Source organism: Rhamphochromis longiceps, linkage group LG15, assembly GCF_057381845.1.
Source record: "Rhamphochromis longiceps isolate RC_006_pf linkage group LG15, R_longiceps_female_GT1.1, whole genome shotgun sequence".
NCBI lineage: Eukaryota > Metazoa > Chordata > Actinopteri > Cichliformes > Cichlidae > Rhamphochromis > Rhamphochromis longiceps.
The window spans coordinates 13,808,590-13,832,926 of NC_140571.1; the positions used below are offsets into that span (position 1 = coordinate 13,808,590).

General features: G+C 40.9%; 1 protein-coding gene across 2 annotated transcripts in view; it reads right to left on the minus strand.

The window, feature by feature from the left end:
- Positions 1–24,337, minus strand: part of LOC146652361 (glutamate receptor ionotropic, kainate 2-like) — a 65,673-nt gene that overhangs the window by 18,440 nt on the left and 22,896 nt on the right. For both annotated transcript variants that reach the window (XM_085381673.1, XM_085381672.1), the window contains exons 6-10: positions 22,799–22,972; positions 5,626–5,769; positions 4,662–4,769; positions 1,650–1,763; positions 1,320–1,526 (exon numbers count right to left, since the gene is read on the minus strand). In XM_085381673.1, coding sequence (XP_085237799.1) covers positions 1,320–1,526; positions 1,650–1,763; positions 4,662–4,769; positions 5,626–5,769; positions 22,799–22,972 — 747 coding nt within the window. The remainder of the gene's footprint in view (positions 1–1,319; positions 1,527–1,649; positions 1,764–4,661; positions 4,770–5,625; positions 5,770–22,798; positions 22,973–24,337) is intronic.

A 24,337-nucleotide genomic window follows, 5' to 3' on the forward strand; every position in this document is an offset into this window, starting at 1 on the left:
TGCTTCTCTGTAAACACAGATATATTTGCATATGAGGACAAAGAATCTACAAGTGAGAGACACAATTTTTGGCGCTAAAAGGCTTCTGGTTTCCATTTGTAGTTCATTTGTAGTTCGATTAGCGCTGACCAATCACAGCTTTGGCTGTAGCCAGCCTGCTTTGGCTGCATGAAGGCAAACAAAAGGACTTGCCTGATAAAATGTTAAACTCACTGGTGATAATGACATAGTCTATTGCTGGATTTTAAAAATGCATTAAAATGCACATTCCCTGGTATCAGTTATCCCTTTTCCTAATTCTTGCAGGCTGCAGTGGAAGCCGGCAAACATTGATCACTGGACCCAGAAGTTTATTCATCAAACAATAGCAGTTAACTTGTGAATATGACCTAAGGGTAGCCACTGTAGGCTACTGGTCATATCAGGCCAAGTAAAACTTTATCTTTTTATACTCCCACTGTCTAGCCTACACAAAGAGCAGACAGCATTGGAAGCATACTTGTGTGCTGGTGCGTCTTCGCTTCTCTGACATTTCTTTTTACTGTGCTGAGCTACTTTGTGTGCTTAAACAGCTCTAAGTATGTTTAACTTAGAGCTAATAAATATTGATAGTTACTGAAAGGCAGGAAGGAAAGAAGATATACGAACTGAGTCTATAAAAGGATTGGCAGCACTCCGAAAACGAGAAAACGGCACATAGCTACATTGGCAGGTTACTTGCTTTTACAGCCTATTACATTTTGTTTCACAGAGCCTTTATCTGATCAATATCCTGTCTTTCCACTAAGCAGACCAAGCACGGTTGTCGAGGTCTGTGTCGACGCAACACGTAGTTGCATTTCTGAGGAGAAGCATTTTAACACTGTAATCTCATATTAAAGACATATGCTTGTTCAGTAGCAATATTTCAGCCTGTTTCCATTTCAGTTCGGTATTGAAGAATTTCAAAGATTTATTCATTCAGACAAAGAAGGACAAGAAGGAATATGGCAGACTGCTCTGCCTAAGTGGAAAATAAATTTTGGCTTTTAGAAATAAAATATTCCGACTGTACCAGCAGATGAAGACACAAATGACTTAATAATGAGAAGATTTAAAAAAAAAAAAAAAGTCCCATTTGAGCATTTAGAGATGCAATTCTTATTGTTTTGAATCAGCTTGCAATGTAGAGTAGCTTTATTAAAATACATGAAGAAAAAATAGTGGACCATTATAAAATATGATTAATAGAAAGCAGAAAGTGTTTCGCTTTAATTATTATAATAGTTTTTTATTCTAATGACTGAGTGTTGTCTTCTCCCTGGTGAGTGCCGACTCACGTGGTCCATGAGCTCCCGCACCATGCCGTTCCACTGGCCTGTGCTCTCATCCAGCGCACCGTACTTCCCATCTTCAACTAATCGAACCTCATAGCGGAAGCCTAGGATGGAGGAGAGTTCCCTCAGCAGGTCGATACAGTAGCCCTCAAAGCGATCGTTCCCATATAGAGGCTTGTCTGACTTCTTAAACATCACATATGGCTCCTCCTGTACAGGGAAAACAAACTGCTGTAGGAGTGCAGAAGTCTGTGATTTTTGTATTATATATTTTTCAGGTGCAATTGAGACTGTGAATGTCTGCTGTTAGTGTTTTCATTCGGCCGTGTCTACCAGTATGGTGGATACACGCAGGGATTTGTTAGCCAGAGAATCAGTGATGTTGGACGTCTTGCTTTTGTGAGTCTCTGTCATATTTAAACCGCTGGGAGGATCCCATGTTCCAATCTGTTGAAACAATTCAGAGTCAAGTTTATATCCTCTTGTCTACAGATGGGAAATGAAACACTTCAAATCACCCCCACTTACATTTGATACTTAAGGTCATACTAAAAATAAAGTACACCCTCTTTCAGTTCTAACTTTAAAAAAAAAAAAATATATATATATATACAGGGAGTGCAGAATTATTAGGCAAATGAGTATTTTGTCCACATCATCCTCTTCATGCATGTTGTCTTACTCCAAGCTGTATAGGCTCGAAAGCCTACTACCAATTAAGCATATTAGGTGATGTGCATCTCTGTAATGAGAAGGGGTGTGGTCTAATGACATCAACACGCTATATCAGGTGTGCATAATTATTAGGCAATGTCCTTTCCTTTGGCAAAATGGGTCAAAAGAAGGACTTGACAGGCTCAGAAAAGTCAAAAATAGTGAGATATCTTGCAGAGGGATGCAGCAGTCTCAAAATTGCAAAGCTTCTGAAGCGTGATCATCGAACAATCAAGCGTTTCATTCAAAATAGTCAACAGGGTCACAAGAAGCGTGTGGAAAAACCAAGGCACAAAATAACTGCCCATGAACTGAGAAAAGTCAAGCGTGCAGCCGCCAAGATGCCACTTGCCACCAGTTTGGCCATATTTCAGAGCTGCAACATCACTGGAGTGCCCAAAAGCACAAGGTGTGCAATACTCAGAGACATGGCCAAGGTAAGAAAGGCTGAAAGACGACCACCACTGAACAAGACACACAAGCTGAAACGTCAAGACTGGGCCAAGAAATATCTCAAGACTGGTTTTTCTAAGGTTTTATGGACTGATGAAATGAGAGTGAGTCTTGATGGGCCAGATGGATGGGCCCGTGGCTGGATTGGTAAAGGGCAGAGAGCTCCAGTCCGACTCAGACGCCAGCAAGGTGGAGGTGGAGTACTGGTTTGGGCTGGTATCATCAAAGATGAGCTTGTGGGGCCTTTTCGGGTTGAGGATGGAGTCAAGCTCAACTCCCAGTCCTACTGCCAGTTTCTGGAAGACACCTTCTTCAAGCAGTGGTACAGGAAGAAGTCTGCATCCTTCAAGAAAAACATGATTTTCATGCAGGACAATGCTCCATCACACGCGTCCAAGTACTCCACAGCGTGGCTGGCAAGAAAGGGTATAAAAGAAGAAAAACTAATGACATGGCCTCCTTGTTCACCTGATCTGAACCCCATTGAGAACCTGTGGTCCATCATCAAATGTGAGATTTACAAGGAGGGAAAACAGTACACCTCTCTGAACAGTTTCTGGGAGGCTGTGGTTGCTGCTGCACGCAATGTTGATGGTGAACAGATCAAAACACTGACAGAATCCATGGATGGCAGGCTTTTGAGTGTCCTTGCAAAGAAAGGTGGCTATATTGGTCGCTGATTTGTTTTTGTTTTGTTTTTGAATGACAGAAATGTATATTTGTGAATGTGGAGATGTTATATTGGTTTCACTGGTAAAAATAAGTAATTGAAATGGGTATATATTTGTTTTTTGTTAAGTTGCCTAATAATTATGCACAGTAATAGTCACCTGCACACACAGATATCCCCCTAAAATAGCTAAAACTAAAAACAAACTAAAAACTACTTCCAAAAACATTCAGCTTTGATATTAATGAGTTTTTTGGGTTCATTGAGAACATGGTTGTTGTTCAATAAAAACATTATTCCTCAAAAATACAAGTTGCCTAATAATTCTGCACTCCCTGTATATAAAAAGGACCGAGCTATTGCAAAACCTCAGTTCTTCTCTTTTTTAGCCACTCTGGTGTAGATCTGCAGCTGTGCTTGGGATATTGGCCTGTTGGATGACCCAATTTCAACCAAGCTTTAGCTGTTGGACAGATGGCCTCACATTTGACTCTAGAATAATTTGATACACAAGGGAACTCATGGTCGACTAAGTGACTGCAAAGTGCCCAGGTCCCGTGGCTGCAAAACAAGCCCAAATCATCACCCCTCCGCTACTGGACTCGACAGCTGGTGTGAGGTGTTTGTGCTGATATGCTGTGTTTGGTTTTCAACAAACATGGAGATCTACATTATGGCCAGACATCTCCACTTTTATCTTATCTGTCCGAAGGACAACGCTCCAAAAACCTTGCAGTTTGTTCAGATGCAACTTTGTAAACCTAAGCTGTGCTGCCATGTTAATTTTAGAAAGAGGAGACTTTCCCCTGAAATCCCTTTAAACCAAGCCATTTAGTCCGTTTAGTCTTTCTCTAATTGTAACGTCACGAACTTTAGGATTTAACATGATAACTGTGGTGTGTAGAGTCTGAGATGTAGCTCTTGGGTTTTTTTATTTTCTCTGAGCATTGCATGGCGCGATCTCTCTGTGTGGATTTGTTGGAACGTTCACTCCTGGGAAGACTGGCAACTGTTTTGAATGTTTTCCACTTGCAAATAATCTCTCTCATTCAAGAATGATAGACTCCAAATCGTTTGGAAATGGCCCAGATTGATGGGCAGCACCAACTGCTTCGTTAGGATTATTCCTAATGTCTTTTCTTCACGGCGAAAGCTCCAGAACAGCAAACAGCCAAAACTTCTTCTTTTATAGAGGTGCTCACACTTACTGATGATCAATCAATCAAGGCCATTTGATTATCAGCACTTGGCTGCTCCTTACCCTTTTAATCCCTGTGGAAGCAGTAACAATGTACTTAGTTTTTCACACACCACCTTTGCATTTTGGCTTAATTTTAAAAATAAATAATGACACTGTGTAATATTTAATGTTTTGTAGATCATCTGATGTTGTATCATTTTAAGACTTTTAAGTTATTTTTTTGTAACGCGATTCCTTAGAATCGAAAGAGGGCTTACTTAATTTTTGCCATGACTGCAAGCATGAGCTACACCAACGAGTGACACACCTTTTCCAGCCCCTCCTCCTTCAGACTGATGACATCTAGGTCAAAATCAGTTCTCAGTCCATTGGTCTTGTTAAAAAGGACACGTCCTGTCAAACCATCCCAGTGTGCCTAAAGATAGAAATACACAGCACGATGAACTAAAATCCTCAGCTCTGAACGCAGTCATTCCATTAACCTTAAGACATTGCCTTTCTCAGCAATATCAATCCAACCCCTAACCATAAAAGTTTTTCTTTCCCAATTATGAATTCCATCTGGCTCTCCCCTTACTGTCTATCTCAACAACGTAACAAGAAACAATAAAGCAGCGAGAACAGAAGCAGGTTTGACAGGTAAGAGTTCATTATGCATGTGGTTCATTGTGCTTGAAGTTTCACTTCAAAGCCATTGGAGGAACAGACGGGCATGGGGAGTGATAGCAGACACAGGAGGGGGAGGAAGCACCAGCTACTACAATGGCTCATTCTGAAAATTACCTGCAATGATACCATCCAGAGAATGAAAGAGCTTTGTAGAACAAAGCAAATGGCTGACCCTGACTAGAGTTAAGGAGGCATGCAGAGCCTTTGATATAAACACGGGTGGAGATATGCACTGAGAAAGTGTGGTTGAAAGACAATGGCACAAACAACAAAAAATGTAGTTACTGTGGATAATGCTGCGGATTCATTTTTTTTATAAAGATTATTTAGAATTAATGATTAGATAATAAACTTATTTAAGATGCTTATATGGTTTCTGTGATAAATGACCACAGCTTTCTGGACCAATAAAGGCTGATTGGAAAGCTGCACTGAAACTGTATCACATGTGTTAACTAAATAATTCCAGAGATGCACACATAAAATGCTTGCAAACATGACTGCGCTAATCCATATAACACAATAAGAAAGGTACAATGTTCAGTAGATCCCACAGGTCAAAGGTCAAGCTGGAGTGCACACTGAAAACAGTGACCTTATACCTCTTTGATAAGGTTGATGAAACGCCCTCCAAAGCGCCACGGCTTGTGGCGATTACACTGCAGAGAGCTCACAGTGATCTGCTGCGACTGCTGCACTGCCACCGCCACCACATGCACGGCATCATACATCAGGGCTGCATCGGTCTGCAAACAGGAGGGTAATACTATTAGACATTTTATAAGACCACTTGATACTTCTGTCCACACAACCTTTCATCTCCCCATTAATTCACCTGTGCAGGGACATAAGAAACTGTGTGAAGTCTCAGATGACTTGCTTTAGTCATAAGTCACTACAACATGAATTAGGAGTAGAGCCAGCAGTAAATGCCCCACACAAATGGCACAGTGTCTCAGCTTGTTAGTAAAAATATCCAACCACTGTCTGAGGCAATCAGAAAGCTCTGCCAGGGAAAGTCTCTCAGTGGAAGGGCGCCACGTCAGTGTGAAGACTAATGGTTGCTGATGGGTGTGCCTGTTCCCCCAGAGAGAGGGAGCGCAAAACGGGCACCGGTGCAGACAGGACGACTCTCTCTCTGGCACACTCAGTGTAACATGCTAAGTACAAAGGACAAAGGGTTGCACTGAAAAACACCTAAGACAGCTATGCATATAACCCTCATAATAAGTCATCAAAGGGCGTAAACGCTGGAGCTGAAATTTCTCACACACTGACAAGCTGTGATTTATCTCCACCGCTCCAGTTGGCACACATGAATTCTTTTCATGCCGTCAGTCCACACAGTTTGACACACTCCACGCTCAGCTCATCGCAGATCCACTTTCCACGGTCCCACACAGGCTGAAATACACTATGGTGATCTTATTTGACAAGTCGTGGATGACCAAACTGCAAGGAAGTGAGAGGAGTTACTCTGAGACCGCAAAGTATTTGCAGCTATAGAATCTTTGTGAATGTGCTTGCTGCCAGAGAAAATGAGCTGGCCTTCAGTGCAGCTCGACACGTAGCAGGAGGCTGCCGAGCTGCTGGTTCCCTATATTTGCTCTATAGGCGCTGTGAAGCATCCACTTCATACATGAGGGCAAGAAGCAGGAGAAAGCGTGTGCTCTCTGTGCACTTTATACCAAGCCTTATAAATGATGAGAGGTCAGGTAAAGGAATGCATCTTACTTCTAACAGCAAAGAAAAAAAAAAGAGAGAGAGAGTTTCCTGGTAGCAGAAACGGAATGAAAAATAGACAGAGTTGATGGAGTTCATGTGTGGTTGCAGTGAAGGGAAGATTGATGATTTTTTTCTTTCCCCCCTTTTCTCCTCTTCTTTTGGAGTTGATGACTGCTGATGTCAAAGGCAGCAGTAGATCAGAGAATGGGAGACCTATCTCTGCGCTCTTTCATCCCCAATGCTTTCCTGGAAAAGGGAACAGCTAGGGCCATATCTGCTCTCCCAGTGGCAGCAGTGTGCGTGTGTGTGTGTGTGTGTGTGTGTGTGTGTGTGTGTGTGTGTGTGTGTGTGTGTGTGTGTGTGTGTGTGTGTGTGTGTGGTGTTCGTGACAAATACTCACTAGGAAAAGACTCTGTCACTGCACTACTCTATTTCTTGAATAGCGAGGAGGAGTTTTAAACACAGTCAGTACTATTTTCTTTCCTTTGAACGGAAAGTTTGTCACGTCCAATCATTCGTTTGCTGGCCGACTAAGACTTGCTGTTGGACTGAATCAAGTTATTTTAGCAATTTATGTAAAAAAAAAAAAAGAAGTTATATAAGTATTATTCACATTCAATCCCCGTCCACTGCACTGAATTTCAAAAGTATGTAACACATTCTGAATGCATTTATTCCATGGATAATATTCTTTGATTGATTTTAGTTTGGCTGTGGCATTGCAGAATTTATGAAATTCAAATTAAATCTCCGAGCCTGCTATTTCTTTTTTAAATACCTTTTCATTTAAATTTTGCCACTGACCTTTTAACTTTCCTCTAAACTACTTGATTTTTTCCCCCATTCCAAAATCAGTCAATATCACATTCCAACTCCTCCATTGACAAACTCTTTATTCTTTTGGGTCAAACTGCGGTGCGCACTGTCTTTTCAGTTAATCGTCTTGGCTACAAAGATGTTCTGTGAAATGTTTTCGAAAATCTATCAAAATTCTCTACTTGGAAGTCTATTTTTAGTTCACTTTTCATAGCTTTGCATGTGAAGTGAAATTGGAGTGCTTAAGCACAAGCTTGATGTGTGACAGGAGAGTGATGATTCATTTTTAGAAAAGCTTAACAGATGAACTTGTGCCTTTACCTTCAAGAAATGCCAGATTTTGAGCTGTTTGTTTATTCCTAAGCTATTTGTAGCATAAAGAGGAAGACTTTTCTATTAGAGCTTGGTAATAATGTGGTAATATTGAATTAAGGACACAAGAAGGTACTATATGGAAACAGAATGTTATAACACTAAATTATGAAGTAATATCTAAATAATTACCAAATGACATCTTGACTCAACAATGGTTATAGCTAAGTAACATTGGACTATATTTAACTGTGCAATAAGGGCCAGAAAGTAGGCTTAATAATGATCAATAAAATTCAATTTAATTAAATTTTATTTAAATAGCACCAAATCACAACAGCAATTACCTCAAGGTGCTTTATATTGTAAGGCAAAGATCCCACAATTATACAAAGAACATTTCAACAATTAAACTTTGCGGAAGCACTTGATGACAATAGGAAGAAAAAAAAAAAGGCTCATTTAACAGGAAGAAACCTCTGGCAGAAGCAGCCATCTGCCATGACCGGTTGGGGGTGACGGAAGGAAGGAAAACAGGCCTGGAAGAGAGCCAGAGATTAATAGTAACTAATGATTAAATGCAGAGTGGTGTGTAAGCACACAGTGATTACAAAAGGTGAGTGAAGAAGAAACACTCAATGCATCATGGGAAGGCCCTCAGCAGCCTAGACCTATCGCAGCACATCAGGTTACGACCACTTGAAAGTCAGTATATTTAAAAACAAGCCAACAAACAAACAAACACGCAAGAAAACCCCCAGCTAGACATATATAACCACAATAGCCACTGTCGATACAAGCTATTACAGTTGTTACACCCCGGCCTAGGCAACCGGGGTGCAACGTAGAAAAACAAAGATAAGGAAAATAAAACCACGAAGGCTCTCCACCAAAATCCCAAAACGAAAATATCCCATGACGAAAAGTATTGACAAACCCATTCACAACTATTTACAACAGACTATTTATTTACAACAAAACACCAAACTATTTACAACACGGGGGAGATCGCGACCATGACACACTGAAACACAGGGTTTAAATACATAGAGGGAGCAATCAGGAAATGGACCACAGGAGGGAAACACAGCTGGGGCAAATAGAACTGACGAGACAGGGAAAATGTAAACTGAACACACTAAGATAACACAGACTTTCAAAGTAAAGCAGGAAATACATAAGTCATGCAAAAACAAAACACTGACACACCGAAACGTAACACAGTACTTGGTTATTAGTACTTTGTAACTAAGTGGTAATAACACATTATTTCATTATTATTACCTTCTGTCCATCTGATTACCAAGCTGTCTTAGAAAGCGCTACCCATAAAGATTTTATTCTCGTCCAAATTATTTATTTCCTTTTAAAAAAATATGGAGAGTTTCTTAAGCACAAATACATAAATATGCACTGGAGACAAGCAGGGTATCTTCCTCAGTGGCAAATATTTTCTAAGCTTTGAAATATGAAAGGTTTTAAACCTGCATAAACAGTAAAAGACTCTTTGCTGACTTACGGGGCAGCTGAAATGAGCTGTGAAATTGTGCCCCATTTCCAGTTGATATCATAAACCTTTAGTAAACAGTTGCATTTTATACCTCCTGCTGATACAGAGCAGCAGTGTCAGTCAATGCTGCGACGAGGGGGGTGAGACTGAACCAAAAGAGTACAGTTGCTCTGTTTTGCTGTTTTACTGAGCTGAAACTCTCTATAAAGCTCCGCACAGCCGAGTGGAGTCGCACATTCACATGATAATTACTATGACTGACCTCTGAATTTACATAGGGCTTTTGATTGTTATTTGTGATGTTATTATGTCTGCTTTACAAGTAAATGTGATAATAGAGTGGCAAGGAAGACATGCTACGGTGAAATCCATGTAGTATGAGTACAATTGACAAACAGCAGCTAGGATAGTAGAATAAATGCCAGACTACTTTATGATGAGCTGTCTGTACACATCCATGGCAAAATTAGATTAAAAAAAAAAAATTATCGGCAACAGGTATTTATTTGTGGTCACAGAAGACAGGTTTGTCTACATGAGGTATTGTTTAAGTAACAATGGGATATTTCATGTATTATAGTATAAACACAGTTCTGCATACTGCTGTGTTTGCACTTTTGACTTCTCCATCCACCCCTTTATTTGAACCACTTTATTAGGTAGATTTTTTCTAGTACCAGTTGGATCCCCTTTGCTTTCAGAACTCCCTTAATTCTTTGTGGCAACAGAATGCTTGAAACAGTCAGTGCCATGATAGCATCACACAGTTGCTGCAGATTTGTCCCCTGCACACCCGTGTCGTGAATCTTTTGTTCTTCTTCCCTGTTGGATTTAGGTCTGGTGACTGTGGATGCTATTTGAGTACAGTGAAGTCATTGTCATGTTCGAGAAACCAGTTTGAGATGATTAGAGTTTTGTGCCATGGTACATTATCCTGCTGCAGGCAGCCATCAACATATAGATACACTGTGGTTATAAAGGGGTGGACACAGTAAGCAACAACACTCATGTAGGCTGTGGTGTTTAAACAGTGCTCAATTGGCCTGAGCCAAGGAAATATTCAACATACTATTACACCACCTCCAGCAGCCTGAAGTGTTGATTCAAGATGGATTGATGCTTTCATGTTGTTTAGACCAAATTCTGACGATACTATCCGAATGCTGCAGCAGAAACTGAGACCAGGCAACATTTCTTTTCCCATGTTATCTAGTTTTGGTCCGTGTGAAGCCTTAGTTTAAAGCTCCTAAATGCCCAGAGTGACACCTAAGTGTGATCTTCTGCTGCTGTAGCCCATTAATGCTTCAGTGCTTCAACTCTTCTGCATACCTTGGTTGTAATGAGTGGTTATTTAAGTTGCTGTTGCCTTCAAGCAGTGAGAACTGCTGCTTCCAGGATATCTTCTATTTTTTAGACCATTCTCTGTTAACCCCGGAGATAGTTGTGTGGGAAAAAAATCCACTAGATCAGTAGTTCTGCAGATACTCAGATAAGCCCATCTGGCACCATCAACTATGCCATGTTCAAAGTCACTTTAATCGCCCCCTCCTCTTTTTTATTTTAGCTTGGACTTTAACAGGTCATCTTGACCATGTCTACAATCCTCAGTGTATTTAGTTGCTGCCAGATGATTGGCTAATTAGGTATTTGCACTAATGAGCAGTTGAATAGGTGTACCTAATGAATGGGTAGCATTCTTAAAATCATTTGTGGAGATATTTCCCACATCTCTTAACTTTTGATCTCTGTGATATATCAGATATTTTCTGGCTCAAATGATTTATAAGTCAAAGATCTTTTTCTGACTCTGAAACAGAACTATTCCTGAAAATCCCTTTATGATGGAAGCAAAACGAGGCTGGCATCAAGTGTAAGCAAAGATCAAGGAGGAAAAAATATGAAATGATGGCTCATAGTTCTGGCAGATTGCATTCAATTTAAAAACAATCCAAGAGCGATCTTGATATTTATTACAGAGCCAAGCACAGGTCCTGTGGGGTGTTTTAAGTGCTTTAAGTGGAACCAATCTCAAACCCCTGGGACACTCAGATACAGCAGAGAAAGGGTTTCAAAGAAGATGCCCAAAACCTTTGTTTCCTTGTCCTTCTCTTTTCTCTCCCCACTCCTCTCTCTCTCGCTCTCTTTCACTCAAACACCCACATAACCATTTGAAATCAAACACTGCTCATTACCATCACTAAATGTACCAGTCCAGAAACAATTGTCTTTCAATTTACAACTTGCATTTTACCTCTGCACAGTACATCTTCCTTTCCAGTCCTTTATATCTTAATTCATCTCTGCATATCCCCCCCTCTCATAAACTTGATACCTGAGTAACATGCAAATATATTAAGATGCATGCGAGAACCAATTAGTGAGACGTGCGGACACTGAATACACGCACATGAAGGAGATCGCTCTCAGACAGTGACCGACCTCAATGTGCAAGCTTCCTACAGGCAAGCCTGGTTTGCCGTAGTTTCATGCAGTTTCCTCATTTCAATCAGGTGGACTGCAAACTCCACCGAGCAAGCTGCTGAGTGCATGTCTGTCTCTGTGTGTGTGTTTATACAAATATATTCATTTTCGCTGTATCAGTATTCACACCGGCTCTCCACCTGTGCATAATGCCATAATTCCTCTGATAATGTAGCGCCATGAAAAACGACATCTCTCTTTCTCTTCTCACCTCAGCTATCAGCTATCCTCTTTGCAGCATTCCTATAAACAAAACACACATAAACACACACACACGTGCTCACAATCACCACGGCTGCTTATGGACAGTGAAACTCCACTATTTATATATATATATCATATATCATATACATCTGATTAGGCTTAATGAGATTTGGAATGACCTGTTATTTATCATGCATCACTGCACTGCAGATGCCAGGTACAGATCAACAACACACACGCACACAACATGTAAAAATATGCACCCCAACAAACACACATCCCCACAGCATTGCCGTCAGCATCAGAGTCACAATGTCAGCAGGAGAGAGGGAAGCTCTTTGTTTTCTTGGAGCTGAAGTCACTCTGCCCTTGGATCACACGCGGACCCATGGGGTTTGATGATTTGATAGAAGAAGGAGGTAATTATTCATTTCTTTCATTTTTTTATATGTATTTGTGCTGCTTGACTGCACCGTCTGTGGAAGCATTAGAGTCTCAGATTCTGCTGTCAGATAAATGGCGGCATTTCTAAACTTTTTAACAATTACGTCTCCACATCGTCTCTTGATTTTTCTTTTGTTATTAAAAAAATCCCCGGAATGGTTTATAATTTAAACTTCAATCAGGGCGTGCGATCTCACTCACAGGCCCGCTCACAGAGATATTGCATTTATTTTTAATCTGCCGAGATTTAAATTCTCGTGTAAAGTATGGACACTGATGGGAAATGTCTGTACATAATTGTTCGTTGAATTCCAACCAGTGTGGAAAACAAAAGCGAGCTGCCTGCTCAGACAAATATGAGCTCACTGACAATGGCTGAGCATCTCTGTCACTTCCAGCTCCATTACTTAGAATAACAATTTAGAAAAATATACTTAATTGCTCGATGTTTAATTACTTGATGAGACTCAGAAGATCAATACCACTTTCCACCGTTTGTTGATTGAAACACTGGAGCAAGCACTTTTCCTTTTCGAAAACAAGACACAAAAGGAGACTCCTCTAGGCATGTTTACTCAGAACGACACAGTTAAACCCCGTAGCCACAATCTTTCAACATGTTCATGCTTAGTGGCTTAAACATACAAAGCGCTTTTTTAAGGTACACTTTGTACTGGATTGATCCCTCTTGTGCCTTCAGAGGAGATTAATTCTTCATGGCATAAATTCAGCAAGGTGCTACTAAGAAATCTTGTCCATATTGATATGACAGCATCACAGAGTTGTTGCAGATTTGTCAGCTGCACATCCATGAATTGAATTGTGGGTCCACCACAACCTAAAGCTGCCCTATTGGATTTAAATCTGGTGACTGTGGAGGCCATTTGAGTACAGTCAACTCACTGCCACAGTTTGAGATGATCCGAGCATTGTGACATGCCGTTTTATCCTTCTGGTAGCGGTCATCTGAAGATGGGTACACTGTGGTCGTAAAGGGATGCACGTGGTCAGCAACAACACCCAGGTAGGCTGTGGCATTTAACCACTGTTCAGTTGGTATTAAAGGGCCCAAACTCTGCCAAGAAAATACCCCCCACCAGCAGCAGCAGCAGACTGAAGCACTGAGGCAAGGCAGAATGGATCCATGCTTTCATGTTTGCCCAGAGAACTGGCACTTACTGGATTTTTTTCTTTTTCAGACTATTCTATCATTCCTAGAAATGGTTGTATGAGAAAATCCCAGTAGATCATTAGTTTCTAAAATAGTCAGACCAGCCCGTCTGGCACCAACACCTATGATGCATTCAGCTAGCAGATAGAAGAGGTAATAAAAACTGTGGTTTTGCACAAAAATAACCAACTGGTCATATTTTGACGAGCTGGTGTGAAGATAATGCTGGAGACGGGCTAACTAGATCTCCCTGTTAAAGGTAAAGTTTCATATTAGAAACTTTTTTGTTTTTACAAATTCTTTTTCTGTGTTTTTGCACAAAAACAGAGACACATTAGCCAGATTTTGGAGTTAAAATAATGCAAATGTATTCCAACAAGTGACAAATAACAGACGATTCCAACATTTCCAAGAAGAAAACAGTTTACAGATGTTTCTGATGCCTAAGAAAATCTGTCTACATTGTCATGTTTTTGCTAGTTTTAGTACACTGACAAATAAATTGCAATATAGCATGTGCTGCAGTTCTGCTCTCATTCATCATGCGCTACCATTAGGTAGACGCCTGATATTAATTTAATATTATAACACTAAACATGCAGCCAGACTTGATGGGAGTATTTTCAGCAATAAGAATAACAAGGAATCCCAGAGCAGATGGTATGGGTCCCACAGAGCCCAGATTTCAGCATCTTTGAGTCAGCGTGAGACTGCATGAAGTGAGGAAAAAAGACACTAATGCTGCCTAAATCCACAAGAAACTGTGGTAAGTTGCTATTAACAACCTAAATGCCAAGTTCAGTGAGAAATTCTCAGCAAGTGTACTCGAGAAAGGTGATCCTGTGAAACAGTGGCCACTAAAACACTGAGTAAGTGTTTAGTGTTTTTGAATATGAAAAAATCCCAGTAGCATTTGAAACCAGCTTTCCAAAAGTTGGTGCCAAAAACTTTTGCACTGTGCTGTATTTCTTGCAGTGGCGTCTTACATGAGACCCTGGGTGATGAAAGTCACTGCACTGAGAATTGTGCAAATGTTCGGTTCTTGAAAGAAAAAGACTAGAGTGGAAAAAACACAGAAATGTGACATATGTGATTTATGGGGCATATTATGGCTTTTCTGGGTTTCCTAGCAGAGAGGGAAGAGCAGGCATTCACATCATTTTGGGAAGGAAAAAAAACCCTTGGGTGACTGCGACTCAGTGTACTGCCGTCGCTCTCTCCGTCCGTAACTTTTCCACTCCGTGTCTCTTCCTCGCTTTCTGCCTGCCTGTTCTCTGCCCCGATCCCTCCCCCCTTCAGCCTGGCTCTTCCTCCCTTTCATCCCCTTTGTCGTCCCTCTGCCTTCCCCAGTTGCTCTCTTAAGTATTTCACAGAGCCGTGTGTGAGTATTGCTCAGAGTATGAATGTATGAGGGCTTTGCCAGTGCCGTCACTGCTATTTTTTTCCCCCTTTTTCTTTTGTGCATTAGAGGTTTAATCCCTTTCTCACATTGCATTTCCACATGCTGAAGCAACAGAGCAGCAGCCGTGTGGAATTTTTTTTTTTTAAATGAGGTTTTTGTCACAGGGAAGTAAAACTCGCTTCTTCCAACAAGGACCCCTGGGTAACTGATTCATTGATGGTGGCTGGATTTATGTGAAAGCACATTCATGGTTTTATTGTAGATTTAAGCACACTTTAAAGGGGAATAAAGGACTACACTGCAGAGGTTTTTGGTTTGAAAGAGAGGGTCCACTGGGAATCATGAGAATGCGAGCAGAACTCTGTTTGATGTCTATATATATTGATTTAGTACTGATGTAAAATTATTAAGGTGCCCTTATCATACATTGACAGATGCTTTAATGTTGACAAAACCTCCATTTTGACCTTACATAGTGCTTTTATTAATGTCTAAGTGATCTTTTCGCTTCAAATACTTCTTTTATTGCTAACCTCCGCTCATGCTATTTTCTTGTTTAACCCTTTAATGCTGATGAATTGTAATCTCAAGGCAGAAGGGGAGAGAGCAAGAGGTTTATATCTCAGTCAGATTTTGTAAACAGTTGGTTTACACAGCTAAATTGGTGAAGCAGTTCAAATATGCCCAGGCAGCGCGTGCCAACTATCTAGTCCATCTTCTGTTTGCTCCAAACAAACTACTGGTGTTGCTGCCAGAATGCTAGGGTTTACCTACAAAGATTTGTTTTACTTTCCCCTCCATTTTTAAAAATTCAGCACATAACAAGACCAAGAACCTAAATTGGAAATGACTGTAGCAAAAAATGTCTGACAGTCCCATCCAAAAAAATGTTCACTCAAAACCACAACGCGACATACCAGCCAAGTGACACACTGCCCGCCATCTCTGGAGCCAAGATACGAGCATGGTTAAAAATATCACAGCTTGCGACTGCACGAAATATCAAATATGATGCCGTGCCTGACTACTTTATCAAGTCTGACAAAAAGAGACCGTGATTGCTCAGAGCAGTGGTGTCCCACCAGACCCTTCAGGCAACAGCATGCTTCTGGCAGCACGGTCCATTTCAGAGTCCGCCTTAATTAACACCATGCAGCCTAACCCTCACCTGATTAAGTGCCTGTTTAATATGATGGCCTTTTCTCGTATTTAATCAGCATCCAGCCAGGTTTTGCTAAAGAGGCTAGTAGGTGCCTGTTCTGAAGATTTTTATCTCCCTCAGTTCATGTCAAATGCCTTCCAAAATTTCCAGAGTGACAAAGCTTTTACTATTCAACCTCTCGGAAAGAAGAAAAAACATGTTTTATGATTAAATGAGGGGGTCATTTAAAGCTGCGCTTCAGCTATGACAGAATGCTAGATCTAAACGGCAGTGTGGTGAAGGAGGAGAGGAGGGTTGTTAAAGGACTGAACAGTCCTTCTTAATTCCCTACCATCTGTTGGACTTGCATGCCCAGAGAGGAGAGAAGAGTGAAAATGGAGGATGTAGGAGTCCACACTTGATCCACTGTCTAAACAACACAGGCAGTGTTAATTACATCTGGGTTAATGCTAACAGTGGCCATTTTACTGTTAGGGGGTCTTTCCCCAGATTACCAGAGTAGCAAGATGGTATCAATTAAAAAAAAAAACAACAACAAGAAACTCTGTTGTTTATGCGATGCAGTTTTTTTGTGTATGAACTGCAATAACTGGTTTGCAGAATGACATGAAATACTCCTTGGTTTTCATGGGTGCATACGAGAGACATACTTTTATCAAAAGTTTTCACACGCATTATATTTACACAAGAATTTTAATCGTCTGGACAAACATTAAAAGTTGTCCAATTATGCACATTGGAAATTAGAAACTAAATTAGTAACTGGTATTTGGAAATAAAGTAAAGTAGAAGTAAACAGCACAACATCCAAAATATGTTCATATTTAATGAAAGAAAAAACCTGAGCCTTTTTCAGGTTCTTACCCTGCACTCGGGGTTGCCAGAATGCTGTGGGTTATTTTTCTCGCGTCACTGCAAATCAATACGAAATCTGAGTGATCAGCTTTATCCTGAGGAGGTCTTTGAATGTTATGATTAGAATGAAAATGATCTGAATCATATTCTTTGTTAGTAGTCAACCAAATAAACAGCTATGTGTCAGAATCATTGCTGACGCTACAGTGACCTGTGGTCGATGTTTTTTCTTTAGTTTTTTTCTTTAATATCTCATTTGTATACATCTGTGTATGTTTGTGTGTTTATGTGTCTGAAAGCTCTTGCTTATAGAAGATTACTGGATTCCTCTCTTATTTTTTAGGATATTTATTTTTACCTTAATATAGTTATTAGTAAGAAATGGCAATTTATACATTTTTGCAAAAGAATTATGTATATATGTATATTGAGTATCCATGTGATTGTGATTGTGAGTGTAGGTGGGTGGGATGGCTTCTTGAAAGATGATAGCTTGCCAAGTGATCCCAAGGCCACCCAATATTCCTGAGCTTAAGTGCAACCATAATACACAGCTTCTTTTGCTTGCACTGGCCTCCAGGGGCTATTTGGATGATAGGGATCTGATGATGGTTGCAGTCTCTGATTGCAAATTCCCTTATTGTCCTATACATAACACCAGCGGGGGTGTGCTTACATTACTGCAGAGGAATCTCTGCCTTGCATGTGTAGTGTGGTCTGCGTTTAATCTTTACGCATGTATATAAAGGTAAAAACGTGTCCGTACTGTGCTTAATTTGATTTGCTTTATTAACACAAAGGTAAACACAACAAGCAAACAAGACAGTGAAGTAAAATGTGTTTGAGAAAGTAAAACCAAAGGAAAGCAGGATAATAAATCTGCCTTTTAATTCCCCCTGGCTGTTCTCACTCACAAAAGGCTTCTATGGACCAAGGGAGCACTGGTGCTAATAATGTTGATACTGTGCCAAGCCCAGCTGGTGGTGCCCGGCACAGGGCATCGAGTGTCTGCTCTCCACAGTCGCTGTCTTTAAAAGGCTCTCTCCTCTGCCAACCGGGATCAGAGGAAGGGGGATCACATTGCTCTAATGGACGCAACCAACCTGCGAACCTATGTGGCGTTTGTTCTGCTAGCTCTGTCTGTACTATATCAAATACAATAACTAAGCGCCTTGTGATTCCGCGCAAAGAAAAGCGGTTTGTCGATATAAAGCAGACCAGGTTGTAATGACGACTGATTAGAAAATGACTGATACTGGAGGAGGTTTGAGAAAATCTATAAATGCTGTTATCAGAGATGGTAAGAAGGAGATATTTTACATTTCAAAATAATATGTATCAGCTGAATTCTGTACAAAACAGAATTCTAAAAAAAATCCCACTAAATAATAAATGATGAAACAAATATGTGAATATTTATGCTACTGCTGAACTTTCAGCTGTGGGGTAGAAGTCAGTTTGAACAAATAAAAGGATTCCCTCAACTGCTCAGTTTAATTTCAAGCAAGTTTTTTTTGTGTGTGACTCATATCAAGCAAAATTACAGTATGCATTCAATAGTATTCTCACTGGGGAGCACCACATTTGGCTCAACACCCACACCAAGGACCTTCATTTGGCTGGAATATTGTATGAATGAAGCTCACTGGGAGAGGGATTCGTGTGTCAATATTGTCTTCCTATTGTCAGTTTCCAGGCAGTCATGCTCTGTATCAAACCCAGTAGTGATGCCAAATCTGAGCCAAGTCCTCCCCTCTTGGAACAGGCAACCGAATCCTCCTGTAGGTGTTTCGAACATACATGCTGTGCGCCACAAACACACATTTAAATGTAAACATCCATGGTAAACCCATTGTTAATGGCATGTAGCAGCCACCTAGCAAGCTCCTTCATTCTGCTCTCGCTGTGTGGGTGTCTCCCACTTTACTCCCAGCAGTGCTCGTTAATGCAGCTAGGTATCTGTTCTCATCTCTCTCCCTGCTGCTCTTTACCCCCTGTGCACCATTTCTGGGCAAAACTGCTTCCTCCTCTTTCTCTTCCTAATTCATTTTCTGCTCCCATTATCCCTAATTTGAACCCAAACAGAAATGAAGTATACTTATCACAAATTATTTTAAAAGGCACAATCTGTGACACACACAAACACTGCATTTAAATCCGCTGATAGAATTTGAGTCGTTGTTGATCTGGTAGTTACTGGTGGTAATGACGAGATCATTCCAATAATACGCATGCAATTATTTCGTTTAAACGCGTTAACCACCGGAGAAAGCAAACACGTCTCGACTGGAACTGGGGCACAGAGGATTCATCGTGTCATGCAGCATTAAGAGAGAAGTCTAATGAAGAAAACGATTAAATGTTGCATTTCGCATTGTTTAAATGCATGCGTGCTCCAGATTTGCTTTTCAGAATAGCATCCAGAGGCACGTGTTACAAAAACAACTGGTGTGTGCACTTGGCAGCGCCGCGTTTCACAAGTCAATTTTACTCACTAGTACATGTGCGAGTGCTAAAGGGCTCTCACATGCTCAGGCACGACGTGCGAGCCGTTTGTTTAGCCTAATGAAATGTGTTAAAATTAGGATGCAGGAGATCATCTCATATTGCAAATCACAGCTTGCAAGTTGCAAATCTGGCAAATGGGACCCGGTATATGCATGTAACGTTTTCTGTTAGGCGTGTAATTTTTATCCCACGGGGGAACACCAGGCTGCCACTAACAATTACACATCAAAGCAGTAATGCAATGCAATTACACTGAATAGCTAAAAATGATCACCATATACACTGTTAAATATGAACAGCTTCAGGATTTCCAAAGATTTAGCACTTTCTTGTGTACTACCTACCTAAAAGGTAGCTATCCAACAACTCTGTGCATATTAATTACAAATCTAACTCTAACACCTTTATCCTTATTATTATTATTATTATTATAATGGTTACAGTGGCCTTTGTTGAGGAGCATTTCTGTGTAGTGTTTGTTGTTTTCAATTAATTTCACCCATGTGTCTTATTTTTGTCCCATGTGATCGAAAGGAGCAGCAACACCCATGTCATAGCCAACATATTATCCAAACAACTGCTCTCTACTAATAAGAGAGTGATAATTATGAGCTATTACACCAGAATTTTCAATTGTTTTGATGACACTGGAGAACATCCAGCTCTCTGTGGTGGTAATTATAGCTCAATGAAATGCAGACATAAATGAAATGGTGGAGATGCAGAAAATATCCAGGCCTAAAACCTCAGCGAGGCGTACAACTGGGAAGATCTTTTTTTTCCCTCTTTTCCTTCTCCTTAGTTAAATCCTGGTATATACTTAGCTCAGCGATCGGGGATTTAAAATAATTCAAATTAAAACAAAGCATTAAAAGCAAATATCTCATTAGCTGAAGGCAATAATTAGAAACAGATGGGACAAAATAATAATCAGATTAGACACGAGATATCTAATAAATCTGCTGGGTGCATTTCTCAGTACACGGGCTGCGGGTCTTTAGTTGCTGTAAATTCACCTCACGACGCAGGGTTAAAACAACTTGAGCTTCACTTTACTTGGGGGATATTGTCAAAGAGTCAACACAAACAAGCAAGATCAACAGCGCACGCACACACGCACGCAAAAATAACTGGACTAATTAGCCCTGCTACTTTGATTATGTGTCCTTCCATGTCAGAGATACCTCTGCCAAACAGGGTTAGGAGGCAGGGGCTCAGTGTGTCTGCGGCTTCGAGCTTGCCTAGTCTGAGGAAGGGCTTCTCATTATGCGTCCTTTCCTCAGACACTTGGCCTCACCCAAAGCACCAAGTGTCTGTGTGATTATTCACTACCCTGCAACACCGGGCTAGTGGCGTAAGCAAACATCAGATGCACCTCTCAATATTTGTAACACCCTCTCCCCCATCTTTCCTGTCCAATCTTCTCTCGCCCCTCCTCCTCATCACCCCCCCCACCACCACCACCACCCCCTTTTGCCGCAACCCATTTCACCTCACCCCTCCCCTTCCCTACCTCCTCTCATCTCAGTCAATCACAAGGTGACACAGATGGCGTTGTCCTGGTAACCATCTCTACACAACTGTTGCCTGGTCACCGAGCACAAACAAGCCCAGAGCCCAGCAAGGCTTCTGTACTGCACAGAAAAGGAACACGGCACCAGAGAGGAGAAATAAAAGGCTAGAGGCAAGGTCGGGGGTGGAAGGTCACACGCTGGCCGCTGCAGCACTCTACCGCTTTATTTAATGACACCCTTATAGGTGTCACCTTTAACCCGAGGCGGTATAGCTGAAGTATCAGGAAAATCTATGGAATGACTTAAAAAAAAGAAAAAAAGAATTGTATTTGCGTTACGGAAAAGCAGATTGTTATTTAAAACGCGTTCATATTCCGTCTAAGTACAGAATCATTTTATATGAGCAGCAAAACCGTTTCTCCATTATGTATTTAATATAACATCAAAATGGCAGTGTTTGTACATTCAGGCTGCACTCTCTGCATTCGCTCATTACAAAGACCTGTCTTAAGGTGAAACGAAAATACCCAAGACTAGCATGCACTCCGTCAAGCATGCTATTGGATGCATTATTTATTATTCAGCCCAGTGATTCTAATCCAATGAGATACGTCAATACATAGGATAGAATCTGACAAAATGATTCATGCAATGCTAATTAATCACTTCAGCCATCTCCACTGAAATCAATTAATTTCCATTGATGTAAAAAAACAAAAAAAAAAAAAAATCAAGTGCATCATGCCGATGCTTGAGGGAAATAGAATATTACATTTCTGTTTTAAAGCCGTGCATGCTGAATGTTTCTGACACAACTTAGGCTGTAATATATGTAGATACATAAAAAAACCCCACACATTTAAATTCATCACAAACTGTGTGTGTTCATATTTGATCATGTGTAAGCTTGAATTAAGGCTGTGATTGATATGAATAGACACCATGCACTGTGGCTAATTCAAAGGCTTGTCTTTAAAGTCTCTAATGAAAAGATTCTTCTTTCATTGCACAGATTTTAGAAACCATATCTTAAGTCTGCCAAGAACAAAGAGAGGCAGGCTAAAAGAAGAAAAAAAAAGGTGTTTGTCTCAAAGGAAGGTGTTGTGAGGGAGGTGGAGTAAATTGACTGTTTACAACAACAGACCCAGAAAGGGACCTTGAATGTCCATGACGAGCTCCATTCCCGTTTTCACTTTCAAATCACCTTATCCCATGCTTTTTTGGATGCCATCCTAAAAAACCAGGGCCATAATTTCCATCCAATTTGCTCCCTCTCTCTGCATGAACACTGACAGATTGTCATATTTTGGCCACGCTCCCAGAGGAGAGTTGTGAGAGGCAGGAGGGCAGATAAACGGCTATTACCATTCACACCAGCTCATTACGGAGCATTTAGACCCAGGAGCACCAACTCAAAAGCTCCACGCGGTACCCACCCCAGGAGCCCCTCACAATTGAGTTTGTGATTGACAACTGGTACTCAGTTACAGTTCTTTTCCTCCACAGCTACGCTCTATTTCAAAACACTCATTTTGTTTCATCAATCAAAAAAAACCAACAAAAAAACAAAAACAAAAAACTTTATGTATGGCATCCAAATTATTTGGGCAGTTTTTATTTTTATGTGGACAGTAAGATGTACACATCTTAGATAAAAAGGTTTGGGCCTACCGTCATGAATCCATCCAGCAGGCCCGAGTCTGGCTTGGGTGGGGCTTGTAATCTCTCCATTGACCACTTCTCGATGATCGACGACACCTGAGAGTTTTCTGTGTTGAGTATGCGGAAACCGGTCATGTTGACTCCACTGTAGCGATATGGTTCCATGTCAAGGGCGAAAAGGTCCTAGAGGCACAAAGATCAAAATGTAACTGAAAAAAAAATCATGATTTCCTCATCTTCCCTCCTCCACTGCTATACATCGCTCATTTTCATAATTACAAGTCGACGTTTGAGCGGCAGCCACTGCCAAATGAGGGAGCGCAAAAGGGTGCAGTTGAAGGGATTTCAGGAGCTATTTCATCTTACGCTGAGACAGTAGCCTTGATAAAGGCAAGCCTTTCAAGGTTACCGGCATGCTTTTGGTGGACTGCCATCTATCATGTGGACGGAAAAGGACGACCCAATTGTCCCGCATGCAGCATGTCTGGCATCTCACCAGGCAGATGTCTCTGGGATGCAACAACACAGTTGACAGAGAAACAGCGGGTGATGGACGCAGAATGGGGCTGCCGTGGTCAATGTTTGCTGTCCTATTCCGAGAGCAGCATGAATGGCTTGGTACCAGTGTGCAGCATCTCGGGCCAGCACACTGGCTTCCAATTCTGCCAAACACTGACTGATGTTAAAGTAGGCATGCTTCCATCCCGGCAAGAAACAGCATGCCACCGAAAGAGGCCTATAATCACTATTCTCTTCCCTTTCCCAATGACATACCTGCTGTCACTCACTCCCCTTTCATCTAGTCAGGTTCTTACTGTATGTGGATGCACTAGGGATAGTTACATGTCCTCTGCAATGGTAAATGTCTTTTCAGGTCAGTTTTCTCTAACCTTTTCTTCACCCTTTCCAACTGTGTTCCAAACAACACAGCGGGCTATTTGTTTGTTAGAGCTATAATGGACCAAATGGGTGACAGTCTCATCTGCTCAGGGCTATTATCTAAGCTCTCAGTCTTCTGTTCTCTGGGCTCAGTGAAGATGTGCTGCTTTTCATCTGGAGTGTGAGAAGCAATCTTTGTAGCGGCTAGATCAAAGAAATTTAGCAAACTTCAATCGCTGCTGGAGTGAGAATAAAATACCTCCAACTGCTTTTGTTTCCTAAACTCTGGGTAGTGGTCAGCCAGGTGAGGTGAGAAGGTTGTTCAGAATTTAGAAAATAAATTCAAGTTAAACTTTCTCAGCAGACGCAGTGGAATGCAAAGGGTATATTTATAATAGACTGCATAACAATGACTCAGCCTTTCAAGGGCATCGGTTTCTGTGATCGCAAAGTCAACTTGCACTTCGGGTTCAAAACGCCTCACATAAAATGAAAATAATGGGATGTTTTTCTTTGACTAGTTCTCGGTTAGCGGTATTAAATTGTATTCTCAGAAATGAAAAAGTGACAGGTAATTTTTCATTGCAACAAGGAAAAAAAAAACAGATTAATGTTTGCACTACAATAGGCTCAGAAGACGAAATATCTCCAAACAGCATGTTATCAAGT